Source organism: Schistocerca nitens, chromosome 5 (assembly GCF_023898315.1).
Source record: "Schistocerca nitens isolate TAMUIC-IGC-003100 chromosome 5, iqSchNite1.1, whole genome shotgun sequence".
Lineage (NCBI taxonomy): Eukaryota > Metazoa > Arthropoda > Insecta > Orthoptera > Acrididae > Schistocerca > Schistocerca nitens.
The window spans coordinates 746,458,426-746,472,289 of NC_064618.1; the positions used below are offsets into that span (position 1 = coordinate 746,458,426).

Below are 13,864 nucleotides of genomic sequence, written 5' to 3' on the forward strand. Positions count from 1 at the left end.
GATATAAATGGAAGATAGACCAAGCACTGAGAATGTGCTACTACTGTATGTAAAGATGTTAAAAGTTAAGTGGGCCGATTAAGTATGACAGAGGTACCACAAACATTTAGGAAGTTAAGTATACGGGAAACCCTTACCAGAAGGAAGACACATCGCAATGCCGTCAGAGATAGTTTAGCTGGGGCCGAGTGGAGTATTAGAGTAGACGAGATTTTAGTACGTAAGAGTGATCAATGATAATAAAAGACATTACACAAGAATGCAGAAGGGCAGAAGTGAAGGTTATATATATATATATATATATATATATATATATATATATATATATATAGAGAGAGAGAGAGAGAGAGAGAGAGAGAGAGAGAGAGAGAGAGAGAGAGAGAGAGAGAGAAGGGTGGGCAGAGGGGGAGGAGGGAGTGGCACTGATCCAGAGTGGTTGAGAGGGGGGGTGTCACTGATCACACCCTCCCCTTCCCCTCACTGCCAAGTATAACTCGCTGAAATATAATATACTAGACTAATAATACGAGTATGTAGCTTACATCAGTGTTTATCACATGAATGTAACATACCTATGCGGCAGTTTTCAAGTGGGTATGAGGAAGCTTTGAAAGATTATATAGTAAAGGCATCAGAGCATTATAGGTAATAAGGCATGGTCTAGTAAAATCTTTGGAAATCACAGCAGATACTGGATTGAACTGATGAAAGGAAAAAATATAAAAATGCAGCAAATAAAGCAGACAAAGGAAATACAGTTTAAAACATGAGCTTGACAGTAGATGCTAAGTGGGTAAGTACGAATGGCTGTATGATAAATCAAACAATATAGAAGCATGTATCACTAGAGGAAAGATAGGTATCACCTACAGCAAAATTAAAGAGACGTTTGGAGAAAAGAAAAGCAGCTGCATAAATATAAAACGCTCAGATGGGAAACCAGAACTAAGCGAAGAAGGAAAAGCTGAAAGGCAGAATAAATGTAAAGAGAGGCTATACAAAGGAAATGAAGTTGATGGCACGACTTTAAAAAGGGAAGATGACTTAGACGTAGATGAGACGAGAAGAATTTGACACAGCACTGAACGACCTAAGTCGAACCAAGGTCCACAGAGTTGACGACATTCTCATAATTACTGATCCCCTTGGGAGAGCCAGCCACAACGAAAGTATTCCATCAGGCGTGCGGTTTGTCCAAGACGTGTGGAAAGGCCTCAGACTTCAAGAAGAATGTTATAATTTCAGTTCCAAAGAACTCATGTGCTGACAGATGTGAATGTTAACGAATTATCAGTTTAACAAGTCATGGTTGCAAAACACTGACACAAATTATTTATAAAAGAGCGTAAAATCCGGTAGAAGCTGACCTACCTAGGTGAAGATAAGTTTGGATGCCGGAGAAATGCAGGAACATGAGAGGCAATACTGACACTACCTCTTCCCTAAGAAAATAGGTTAAGGAAAGGCAAACCTACGTTCCTAGCATTTGTAGACTTAGAGAAAGCTTTTGACAGTGCTGACAGGATACTCTTTGAAATTCTGAAGGTAGTAGAGGGTAAAATAAAGGGAGCAAAAGGCTATTTAAACTTATATAGAAACCAGATGGCAGTTACAAGCGTAGAGAAGTACGAAAGGGAAGCAGTGGGTGAGAAGGGAGTGAGACAGGGCTGTAGCCTATCCTCGATGTTATTCAATCTGTGCACTGAGCAAGCAGTGAAGGCAACGAAAGAAAAATTTGGAGACAGAATTAAAGTTCAGTGAGAAGAAATAAAAACGTTGAGGTTTGATGACAATTTTGTCACAGACAGCAAAGGACATTGAAGAGCAGTTGACTGGAATGGACAGCGATTTGAAAAGAAGACTATAAGATGAACATCAACAAAACAACGGCAATAGAATATAGTCTAATTAAATCAGGAGATGGTGAGGAAAATAATTCAGGAAAAAGAGACACTAGAAGTAGACGAGTTATGATATTTGGATAGTTAAAGAACTGATGATGATCAAAGTAGAGAGGAAGGCTGGCACTAGCAAGAAAAGCGTTTCTGAAAGAAAATTACTAATATCGAATATAGATTTAAATGTAAAGAACTGTCAAATGCATGGAAGTACCTGATGGAGCCACAATTGCCTCATTTGACATACAAAACCTTTATTCCTCTGTGCCCCAGAGACCCCACACTATAGCTAATCAATGCCAACCTACAAATGCACAGAAAATTCCTTCAACTCAGATTACTGAACTAATGGAACCGCTTGAATTTAAACCTTCACACAACTACTTTAAATTTAACAGTAAAATCTACAAACAAACAGATGGTCTGGCAATGGGCTCAGATCTTCCTGGATTGCTAGCTGAAATATTTATAAGTAACTTAGGAGACAAAATCCTGAATTCCAATCAGCACCTACTCAAAAATATCTTCTACTACTACAGATATGTATATGATACCATTATTTTAATTAAAGGCACTAAAGATGACATCAGTGAGGAACCAGTTATTCAACAAGTCCCATGAAAACATAAAATTCACAGTTGAACATCAAACAGATGTTATAAGATTTTTTAGACCTTACCATTACAATAAAAAATAACAGAAATCAGCTTGAAATTTACTGGAACTTTACCACAGCACATACAATCGACAACTCCTCTTCTCTCCCCAGAGCCCAAAAAATGGCAGCATTCCGGTACATGATCAATAGAGCTATTCAACTACCTTTCTTTGAAGACAAATATGAACAAGACATAGAAATAATAAAACAAACAGCTATTACAAATGGTTATAACAGCTCCATAGTAGATACCCTAAAACAATAGTGGCAAAGCCATCACATCACAAAAAACAAAACAAAATAACATCTTCCATACCATCCCCTTTCTAGGTATCATTTCATATCAAATTGCCAATGTCTTCAAACGAAAAGGCATAAGCATATCCTTTACCACAGAGAACAAGACTGGGCAGAAGTGACCACACAACATCAACACACGAAACCCACTTTATCACCCAGGTGTGTACAAAATTGAATGTTTGGAATGTGACTGCTTCTACATAGGCCAGGCAGGCAGATCATTTGAGGTTAAATTCAAAGAACACACGGCAGCACTAAATACAATAAATACCACACATCATCAATGGCCACCCACCTGTATGAAACAAAACATGTTAATAACCCAAGTATCAGCATCCTACATATCCAATCAAAAAACAGTGACTGGTAACAGTAAACTCGTTGTTTCATTTAATGTCAATAACAGTCACAGTAAAGCCTAACCTAAAATGTTCGCATTTAAGATATTAAGCATTATTCGTTTTCCTCAAGGGGCCTCTTACCCATGGGGCACGTTTGGACAATAGTAGGCGCCGAATCGTCTGCTCCTGCGGCTCATTCTTAGCTCTACGAAGAAGTCTATAACGCAGTCCGTCTTTGTGGCAGAGTGGTCAGCGCGGTGGATTGGCAACTGAAGAGGTTCAAATGGCTCTGAGCACTATGGGACTTAACATTTGAGGTCATCAGTCCCCTAGAACTTAGAACTACTTAAACCTAACTAAGCTAAGGACATCACACACACCCATGCCCCAGACAGGATTCGAACCTGCGACCGTAGCAGTCACGCGGATCCAGACAGAAGCGCCTAGAACCGCACGGCCACACCGGCCGGCCAACTGAAGAGGCCCGGGTTCGATTACCGGATGGTTCGGAGATTTTATCCACTTAGGGACTGGTAGTTGTGCTGTGTTTACGTTCGTATCGTCATGAATGGCAATTGACTGTTGAGCTGGCTGAATGGGCACCTCTCATTGATAAAATCCATGTTGTTGTTTTGTTGTTGTTGTTGTTGTTGTTGTTTTCAGTCCAGAGACTGGTTCGATGCAGTTCTCCATGCTACTCTATCCTGTGCAAGCTTCTTGATCTCCCAGTACCTACTGCAACCTACATCCTTCTGAATCTGCTTAGTGTATTCATCCCTTGGTCTCCCTCTACGATTTTTACCCTCCACGCTGCCCTCCAATACTAAATTGGTGATCCCCTGATGCCTCCGAATATGTCCTACCAACCAATCCCTTCTTCTAGTCAAGTTGTGCCACAAATTTCTCTTCTCTCCAATTCTATTCAATACCTCCTCATTATTTATGTGATCTACCCATCTAATCTTTAACATTCTTCTGTAGCACCACATTTCGAAAGCTTCTATTCTCTTCTTGCCTAAACTATTTATCGTCCGTGTTTCACTTCCATACATGGCTGCACTCAATACCAATACCTTCAGAAACGACTTCCTGACACTTAAATCTATATTCGATGTTAACAAATTTCTCTTCTTCAGAAACGCTTTCCTTGCCATTGCCAGTCTACATTTTATATCCTATCTACTTCGACCATCATCAGTTATTTTGCTCTCCAAATAGCAAAACTCCTTTACTACTTTAAGTGTCTCATTTCCTAATCTAATTCCCGCAGAATCCCCGATTTAATTCGACTACATTCCATTACCCTCGTTTTGCTTTTGTTGATGTTATCTTATATCCTTCTTTCAAGACACTGTCCATTACGTTCAACTGCTCTTCAAAGTCCTTTGCTGTCTCTGACAGAATTACAATGTCATCGGCGAACCTCAAAGTTTTATTTCTTCTCCATGGATTTTAATTCCTACTCCGAATTTTTCTTTTGTTTCCTTTACTGCTTGCTCAATAAACAGATTGAATAGCATCGGGGAGAGGCTACAACCCTGTCTCACTCCCTTCCCAACCACTGCTTCCCTTCCATGTCCCTCGACTCTTAACTGCCTTCTGGTTTCTGTACAAATTGTGAATAGCCCTTCGCTCCCTGTATTTTACCCCTGCCACCTTCAGATTTTGAGAGAGTACTCCAGTCAACATCGTCAAAAGCTTTCTGTAAGTCTACAAATGCTAGAAACGTAAAATCCATAACGTAGGATAATTCACTTCGGCGTTCTTTAACTAAGCAGAGTAACGAGGTCATGATAGATTCTTTTCGTAAACCTATTTCAGAAACATCCACCTTCATCTAGGACACACTGATTTAGGCAACATATAGCTTTCTGTCCGGTTCTCTTATTTATATGTATGCGCTCTGAGGCTAACTTTAATTTTAAACGTTACGCAGGACAGGTGGGAAGTGGACTTGTGTAAAAGGAGCGATCTAAAACCGTTAAATGTTGCCAATTCATGTGCTTTTACTAAAACAGCATCAGAGATACTAGCACAGCGTGTCTAACGATTTCCAAATGTACGAACATTAGGTTCAGCTTTCAGAGTTTGTTAGCAGAAGGAAGAACAACGGCCCCAAAGATACTCTTGTCATTAGAAACCATGATAAATTACTAAATATTGCGATTGGACAGGATGGAAAAGAGATTAGCTGCTGTCTTTGCTGTGGGAAGTATTGCTTCAAGTCACTCGAGACACCACAGAAAAAGTTCGGTAGCAGGACTGGGATTTGTAACCCGCACGTCTCGCTAAGGAGTTCAGTTTCTTAAAGACTGTGCCGCTCGCTCTGCTTTTTTTCGTAACACGCCTTGAAAACGACAATCTTAAAAAACTTCAAGCTTCTCACCTCCGAAAGCGTTTTTCTCCTACAAAGAAAAAAAAACGAATGTAATGAATGTTGACGCTGTAAAAGTCTTGTTACATGCGCTTGCTCAAATTTAATACTTTTCTGCCGCACAGCTAGAAAGATTATATAAACTGATACCCCGCCCTGTGAATAATACGAAGTCTGAGCGTCAAAAGTCTGCTGACTCAACTTAAAAACTGAGGGTGTCCTAATACGTTTAATGTGCGTCACGGTCTGAGCGGATGGTTGAAGACTGAGGGATAATGAATGACTTCATATTATTGGCCGCCTCATTCCAGCACCAAGAACATAGACACATTTGTACAGGAGCTCTGCCAAACAGCTTTTTGTCTGTGTTGTTCAAGGACAAACTGCCTGCTGAATCACGTTCTCTGATTGAGAGGAGCCTCATGTTTATCTGCGAACGATGATTTTGAATGTGATATTTGCAACCCACGAGAGATTGTTGTCATAAAAAAAAGATAAAAATTTACAGCTCAAATCCGCGTGCAAGGACGACATTAAGAAGCAGTTTCTGGCGTAGGGCCAACCTCAAGAAGTTCGTAAGACAAAGACAGAAAAAAAGGGGAAGTGCCGAAATTTATTCTGACCTTATTTATGCTCCACAAACTGAAAACGAACCAGGAAAACACAGAATATAAATGCAAAGGAAAACATTTGAAATAATTTATTCTTAATTAAAAACGATGCTTTAGATGACTGCCGTCTTCCGTCAGTGCTTCTGAACAATCTTGAAACACACGGTATTAAAAACTTAACAACCTTACAGGTAGCGTGGTAGTAAAATTTGTTAACCGATTGTCGAAATTATATTTTCCAGCAGTTCTATCAACTTTCACTTCTGGTAATAGTTTGTGCACGTCAGAAATTCAGATTCTCACTAAATTTCGGACTTGATGTAATTCCTGGAGAACTAGCCATTAGGAGCAAATCTGAGGCACGCAAGAGGATACCGCTTCCAAGAAGACCACAGCGAACAGATCACTGTTTTTCGTATCACCCCCTGGCTGATTAAAGCTCCATTTAACTTTTAACAATACAAGATGATTACGCAATCGTCATTGGACTTTCGGTACTTAGACCTTGCCTTTGAAGCAGAGAGGTCAGTCTCAAACTCAAAAGAGGGAACCCAGTTCGATACTCGGTGCTTGTGGCGACACGAAGCTCGTCCCACTCAACCTCGCGGCAACCCTCCCCCCCCGAATTCCGCTTTCCAGTAACGCCTTTCAAGAAGATGAAACAATTGCCATTCTATATAATGGTGTATTTCCCTGGGACTGATCTCTGTTATTTTTCCATTTAAGTAATACTTTTTCCATTTAAGTATTTACCAGTGATGAAGGTTTTGTTTGCATTCTGAGTAATAATAAATGACGAACTTTCACAATTTTGTCAACATTACACAAGTCTCGACTCCAGCCTTTTACTGAGTTTGTGACAGCTATCGCGACGTGTTTCAGAAGTATTTTCCATGTTCCTGTAAGCGGAACAGGGTGGCGAATATAAAACTGTCGTTCCTCAGAACTGCCACACGTGCCTCGAAATTAAGATGGACAGCGCATAGCGCTGCTTCTACGTCAATGGAAGTCTTTTACAATATCTTGAATAAAATGATGATTTTTCTGTGAGTTTAACAGGCTGTTCCACTTCTTCCTCGCAATCAGATGCTTGGCGGTGTTTTGGAAGGCATAGAGGAAGCACCTCTGCTGACAAAATAAACATCCAGAAAAAAACTGGTAGAACACTGTGTAGAAATGTTGTTCCCTTGATAATCACGGCGTCGAGGTTTTGTGGTCACGGTGTTGCACTGCGAAGCGGGAGATCCGTGTTCGAACCTCCCTCGTGCCTCTTTTCCTCGCAAAATTATGAACTTTCCGTCCGGTCACTGACGTGTCTGTTCTCCTCCCGTAATCGTGGCAATCGTCGTACCATACATTGGTTACAGAATATGAGTCGTGTGGTAAGGCTGTATTACAGTCGCAATTATGTTATGAACAGTGACAGCAGGCTAGATGTTGCCTAGGCTTCTCACAGAAATGAAAACAACAAACGAGTGTGAACTATATTACAACAAAGGTATTCACGAGTTCAAACTTCCAATACGGAATGTAAGAGTCATAACATGTGGCACTTTTATAGAACAAAGAGGTGGCACGTACATCTGGAGGTTCCATCCTTACATCTCGCTGTTGCGAATAGACCTTACATCACGACACAGGCCGAAATTTGAATACAGATTACAGACATCAATGACCCGCCAGAATAGCCGAGAGCGCTAATGCGCTGCTTCCTGGAATCGGGTAGGCGCGCCGGCCCTGGATCGAATCCGTCCGGCGGATTAACGACGACGGCCGGTGTGCCGGCCAGCCTGGATGTGGTTTTAGGCGGTTTTCCACATCCTGCTAGGTGAATACCGGGCTGGTCCCCACGTCCCGCCTCAGTTACACGACTCGCAGACCTTTGAAACACATTCACACTATTTCACGATTTAGAGTAGACACAGACAACTGGGGTCCACTAATTCCGTCCCAGGGGGATATGGGGTATGGGGTAGCGGCAGGAAGGGCATCCGCCCACCCCTTAAAATTCACCATGCCAAATCCGTACTTAACCCTGCCGACCCTGTGCACGATGCGGGATAAAGGCAGTAGCAAAAGAAAGAAAGAAAGAAAGAATTACAGACATCAACGACTGACAGTTCGTAACTTTGTGCTTTATGGGGAAAAAAAAAGTGACACGAGGGAGATTTGAATGTGGATCTCCTTGTTGGCAGTCCAACACCGTTATCACATAACCACGGCACCGTGGCCATTCCAATTTGCTCGATGTTGCACAACTTGAGCTTGGACTGTCCACTTTTTCTATTTTGCTTCTTTTTTCACAGTTCAGTACACCTTGTTTTCATGTTTTTTCTGTGTTCCGTTTTTGACGGGATATCGATTGGGCCATCTTACCACTAAATCTGAGGGGGGGGGGGGGTGCGATGGGGAGAGCTTCCCTTGTGAGAGGTAAGAGACTTTTCACCAAACGTTGTAAATCTTAATATGAGAACAATCAAATACAGAAGAGTTCTTTTAAAGGGCAGTTACGCCACTTCGTAGTGAGTTGGCATAGATATGAGCTCTCTTACAGCCATCGACCCTCTACAGTTGGAAACTTAGTCTTGCGGCACGATTAGTGACACTGCACAGGAGGTCAACTGTATCAAGAAAACACGAGAAAGTGACAGTATACCTTCAATACGGTAAAGTGATCATGCTCATAGTGTGTGAAGTAGTTGGTTCAGTTAAACCCAAAAAGAGACTACACGAACATATCACCTGTTCATTAACCACGGTAACTTAATTCCTGTCGGACGTGTAAACATTTTTTCAGGCGTTTTATTTTGGTCACCATCGTCCCAACAGAAGATCCTATAAATCTAAATAGGAAACTTCGGTTAAGACATTTTATGTCGGCGGCTATTTAAAACCTATTCAGGGTGAAACCGAAATCCACCGACAAAAACTTTTGAGGTTGTTCAGTGATATTTTCTTAGTGTTTTAGTGTAAGGGACTCGTGTTCGCCGTCGGCCCGTTTCAGAGTAATTGCATTTCGTTTGATTTCTTCCACCCATTTATCTTTTACATGTATTGCTCTGAAAATACCTGCATAACAGTGTAAATGTCAACATGTGCGGTGTGTGTCTTGTTTCGAAACAAATTAGATCCTTTCTTTCACTTGCTGTTGACAACAGTAATGCCAGCTTTACTATTCGACCTCAAGTTTCTGTTAAGTACTGTTCGGTTTTGTTTCGGGTTTCTCACTCTGTCTGTGTTGTTTGGGCATTAACGGTAATACGCAGCCGTGTGGATAGGTTTACTGATGAGCTGCCACATGTGCGCCTCGTGTACAGATTTACTGAATGCAATGGAAGACCGGCGCAACGACGCTATGCTCAGCTTTTCTCGCACCGACGGCAACCAACGTAACTTTTGTATGTGACGGCTGTTGCACAACCCTGCGTTTTCTGTTGTGCGTTTTGGTGACAATATTATAGACTTAAAAAACCAGTCGTGGGTTGCGGAATGATCTTTATTAACTTAGGAACGACGCGTTTCGCACGGATAGGGCATCATCAGGTTATTTATCTTAGCATGATGGATGACGTCGTGCGAAGTCGTTAGCAGTAAGGTGGTGGCGGCAGTGAAATTGTGACAAGCCCGTTAATACTAAAGTAGATCCTTTACATCCCTCTGACGAGTGCGTAATCCATGAGAACATTCCTTCGAGTCCCGCTGGATGCAGGCTGGTCGGAAGAAGTCAGTACGCATCAGGTTTGCGTTTCTATTTGCGCTGTAACATGTCTACCACGTGGCACAGTTGCTAGCGTCAGGTTCACAGTTTTGAAATGTGCAGAATCGCGTCAACTCGCGAAATATGAAAATGCAATTCGTCTTTTACTGTCACGTGTGTTACACCAGCGAATTGTCTGACACTTAACACTCACGTGCCGTAAACAATTACACCGTAACAATAACCGTCTTCTCGCGTGCGAATTCGTATTAGCTTGTAAACGAAAAATATATAAAATATTATTTCGCTGCCGCCACAACTTTGCTGCTAACGACTTCGCACATCAGCCATCATGCCAAGATAAATAACCTGATGATGCCCTACGCATCGTTCGTAAGTTAACAAGGAACATTCTGCAACCTACGACTTTTTTTTTTTACAGTAGCGCTAGAAGACTGCTGTACAAACAAGCCAGGATAAAATGGAATAATTATTATAGACATTTTCCACAGAGGTGAAACCGAAGCCATGTGTCCCTTATATCAAAATACTCAGAAAATGTTCCTGAACAACCACTGAAATTTTGTCGGTTGAGTCGGGTTATCAGTGTATTTCAGTCATACTAATGTATAATTATTGCACTTCATTTTCAAATGTAAACTGAACGTTTCGTTAGTTGCCAAAAATGAAACTAATATTGTGTTCACCGTTGGCACTTTCAAGAAAGTCGTTTGGCGGTCTAAGAGGCCAGGGATGGCTAACGTGGAACACTCCTGCGCCGTGCCTAAGAATTTCACTTAATTCTGGTTACTTCACATCAGTCAGCGTATGAGTATAGTCGGAGAAAAGGTCCCTTACTCCCTGACACGATCAAGCGTACTGAGATACGAGAAATTTCATTCCACATTCACGTGTAAAAAAGCAGACAAAAGAAGTCATCAAAAATAACTGTTTCTCTAGTGAGTGGTTCATACTCTTATTTGTAATTATACCCCGTCAATTATTCTTGGTCAGGAGAAGAAAGGCCGTATTTCATAGAATGGTAGTTTATTAAAGCTACAAAATAACTTTCCTTTGGTTTCAGAAACACAGTGAAATATACGTCTTATGAGTGAAAATCCGTGGACTGTCTGTATTTCGCTATTTCTTTATTAAATCTTTACTTCTTACATGAGGTTTTCTAAGCTTAACCTGAGACCTTTCGACACGACCTGATACAGCAATAGCACTAGCCTGTTCCTAGAATCTGCTTCAGTGCTACTGCTTTAAGTTACCCGATTTCCATTCCACATACCCTGTCAACAAACTAAAGTATGACAATACTGACCTGTTGATTTTCAACATTTCCATAAATGAATTTGTTGACGATATATCCGCAGTGAAATCAGAGCACGTAGACAGATTCTAGTGGACCAGCAGTGAAGCGGATTCGCGCGATAGACAGGTGCGACAGCTTCACTAGGTCGTGGCGAAAAGCCTGAACTGGATCGTAGAAACCCTGATGATGGATCTTTCGCTCCAAAATGTGTATCGCAAATATAAACTTAAGAAACCGAAACAGACTCTTGGCAGACCTTCATTCTTAAAGTTTACAGAATTTGAGCAATTACCTAGGCAAAGGATAAGAACAGTAACAAAAAGAACAGAATTTTATACACATTAATCAAAATATGTTTTGTACCGCTGTCGTACCTGTGGGTGATCCCGAGTAGGATGGCTTAGTGGACTCTAGCAGCTTGAAGGTGAAGGGTATATGCACTTTCATCATCTTCATCTGAGGAATGTGCTGTTGTATGTGGTGCACTGAGGTGCCGAACATCAACTCGTCACCGTTCAGCCGGAACATCGTCATGTTTCTGCTGGGCATAAAAACGTCGTCCATCACATTCATGGTAAGACAAAACAACACCAACCTTTCCCACCCACATGCAACTTTTATATAATCTATTAATCAAACTAATCGAAACTTTGAAAAACTTGAGTTAATTTTATCATTTTAGGATCAATGGCGCAATGAACGCTGCTGTTTTACAGAGATCAATGTGGCTGCTCGTACAACATTCTAAACACCATACTTGTAAATAACTGCAAATCCTCAGCACAAATTATTACAGACATTTTAAGGGAACTGATGACCTCAGATGTTAAGTCCCATAGTGCTTAGAGCTATTTGAACCGTCTGAACATTTTATATTCGTCGCTTGTTTGCTTCCGACAAATCTGGGTGTTTAATTAGTTACGGGCTCAATCGGGATAATTAGATACGCACAACACTCCGCCGCCGTCCCCCCCCCCTTACACACACACACACACACACACACACACACACACACACACACAGTACAATACAAGAAACTCTTTCAGATTAGATTTCGTTTCAGAAGCGAAGCCAGACGTTACGAGAGCCTGACAAAGATAAATATTAGTGTATGATCGCTAACAAATGGTTGAGTCAGTTATTGTAAAATAAATACCCCCCATTTGAGCCGGCCGGAGTGGACGAGCGGTTCTAGGCGCTACAGTCTGGAACCGCGGGACCGCTACGATCGCAGGTTCGAATCCTGCCTCGGGCATGGATGGGTGTGATGTCCTTAGGTTAGTTAGGTTTAAGTTGTTCTAAGTTCTAGGGGACTGATTCCCTCAGAAGTTAAGTCCCATAGTGCTCAGGGCCATTTGAACCTCCCCATTTGTTTAGGAAAAAGTCCTCACAGTATCCAGAACATTATATTTTAATTGTTCGCGCTACATTGGCAACTAAGATAGGGGTATAACACCCCCTCTCAGACCTAGGCAAGTCTAATCTTACCGTCTAGTTCATATACCATGTAATGCAGTTGGTTAAAAAGTCGCGCACTGTAACTAATGTGGCATACGCGCTCACAAACTGGCGGGCCCTCTTCTTTTTAGAGGGCGGTGTTCTGCCCCAGACATAAGTTTATTTCCTTCGATCACAGGGGCTGGTGAAATTTTCTTCCAACTTTCAGAGGAGGAAGAAACAGGCTCCAGAACTGGTGCAGTTAGAGTTGACTGTGACCGGTATTAGTGCCCAGAATGATACTAGTGAATACGTCATAAAGAGTCGGCACCAATATCGCTGGCACGGCATGGCACTAGTTGGATAGCCAGTGACCAGTCACAGAGTGAAGAATCTCAAGTGTCCAAATGTGTAATTTTATGAGTATGCACTCGCTTTCGAGAAAGTGGGCATGTTTGAAAATGATCAAGTGTAGATCAAGCACAAGCAATAATCTCCAAATACTATAGTTACCTAGAAACCAAATACTCGTCAGAATAGGTGCAGAATGGGAATAAATTCAAGCGAGTCTTGGTTAAGAGTGGGGGGGGGGGGGGAGAGAGGGGGGGGGGACGCGCAGTTAACTGAACGACCACTTTATAGGGAGTCATAGTTGGGTGTGAAGCCTGGCATCAGCACGTTTATACAGGATGACAATTATTGAATTATGTGAAATAGAATCGTCACAACTTCTGAACGATTTGCGTTACGACGATGAAAGAGCAAGGTTGGCCGCCGGGCATAATGGCAAGTAGTATGCGCATGCGCCTTGTTGTTGTCTGCCATTTTCATTTCGATGGGTTCATCAATAAGCTAAACTGGCGCATTTGAGGGACTGGGAATCCGCTTTTCCCGATCGAGAAGTCTCTTCACCCTGAACGGGCGACTGTGTGGTGTGCAGTGTCCAGTCACGGAATAATCGGTGCGATATTCCTTGATAGCACGGTGACTATTGAACGGTACGTGAAGGTCTTGGAAGATCATTTCATCCCCATTATCCAAAGTGACCCTGATTTCGACAAGATGAGGGTCACGCAAGACGGAGCTCGACCCCATAGAAGCAGGAGAGTGTTTGATGTCCTGCGGGAGCACTTTGGGGACCGCATTCTGTCTCTGTGGTACCCAGAGGCCACTGGCGTGGGCCTCGATTGACCGCCACATTTCCCGGTTCTGAACACATGCGATTCCTTT

At 42.0% G+C, this 13,864-nt stretch overlaps 1 protein-coding gene across 3 annotated transcripts in view; it reads right to left on the reverse strand.

The window, feature by feature from the left end:
- The window catches only part of LOC126259833 (cell growth regulator with RING finger domain protein 1-like), a 443,331-nt gene that overhangs the window by 340,417 nt on the left and 89,050 nt on the right, over positions 1-13,864 (reverse strand). For 2 of the 3 annotated variants that reach the window (XM_049956878.1, XM_049956880.1), the window contains exon 2: positions 11,572-11,738. In XM_049956878.1, coding sequence (XP_049812835.1) covers positions 11,572-11,738 — 167 coding nt within the window. The remainder of the gene's footprint in view (positions 1-11,571; positions 11,739-13,864) is intronic. The other variant, XM_049956879.1, reaches the window with a different exon arrangement.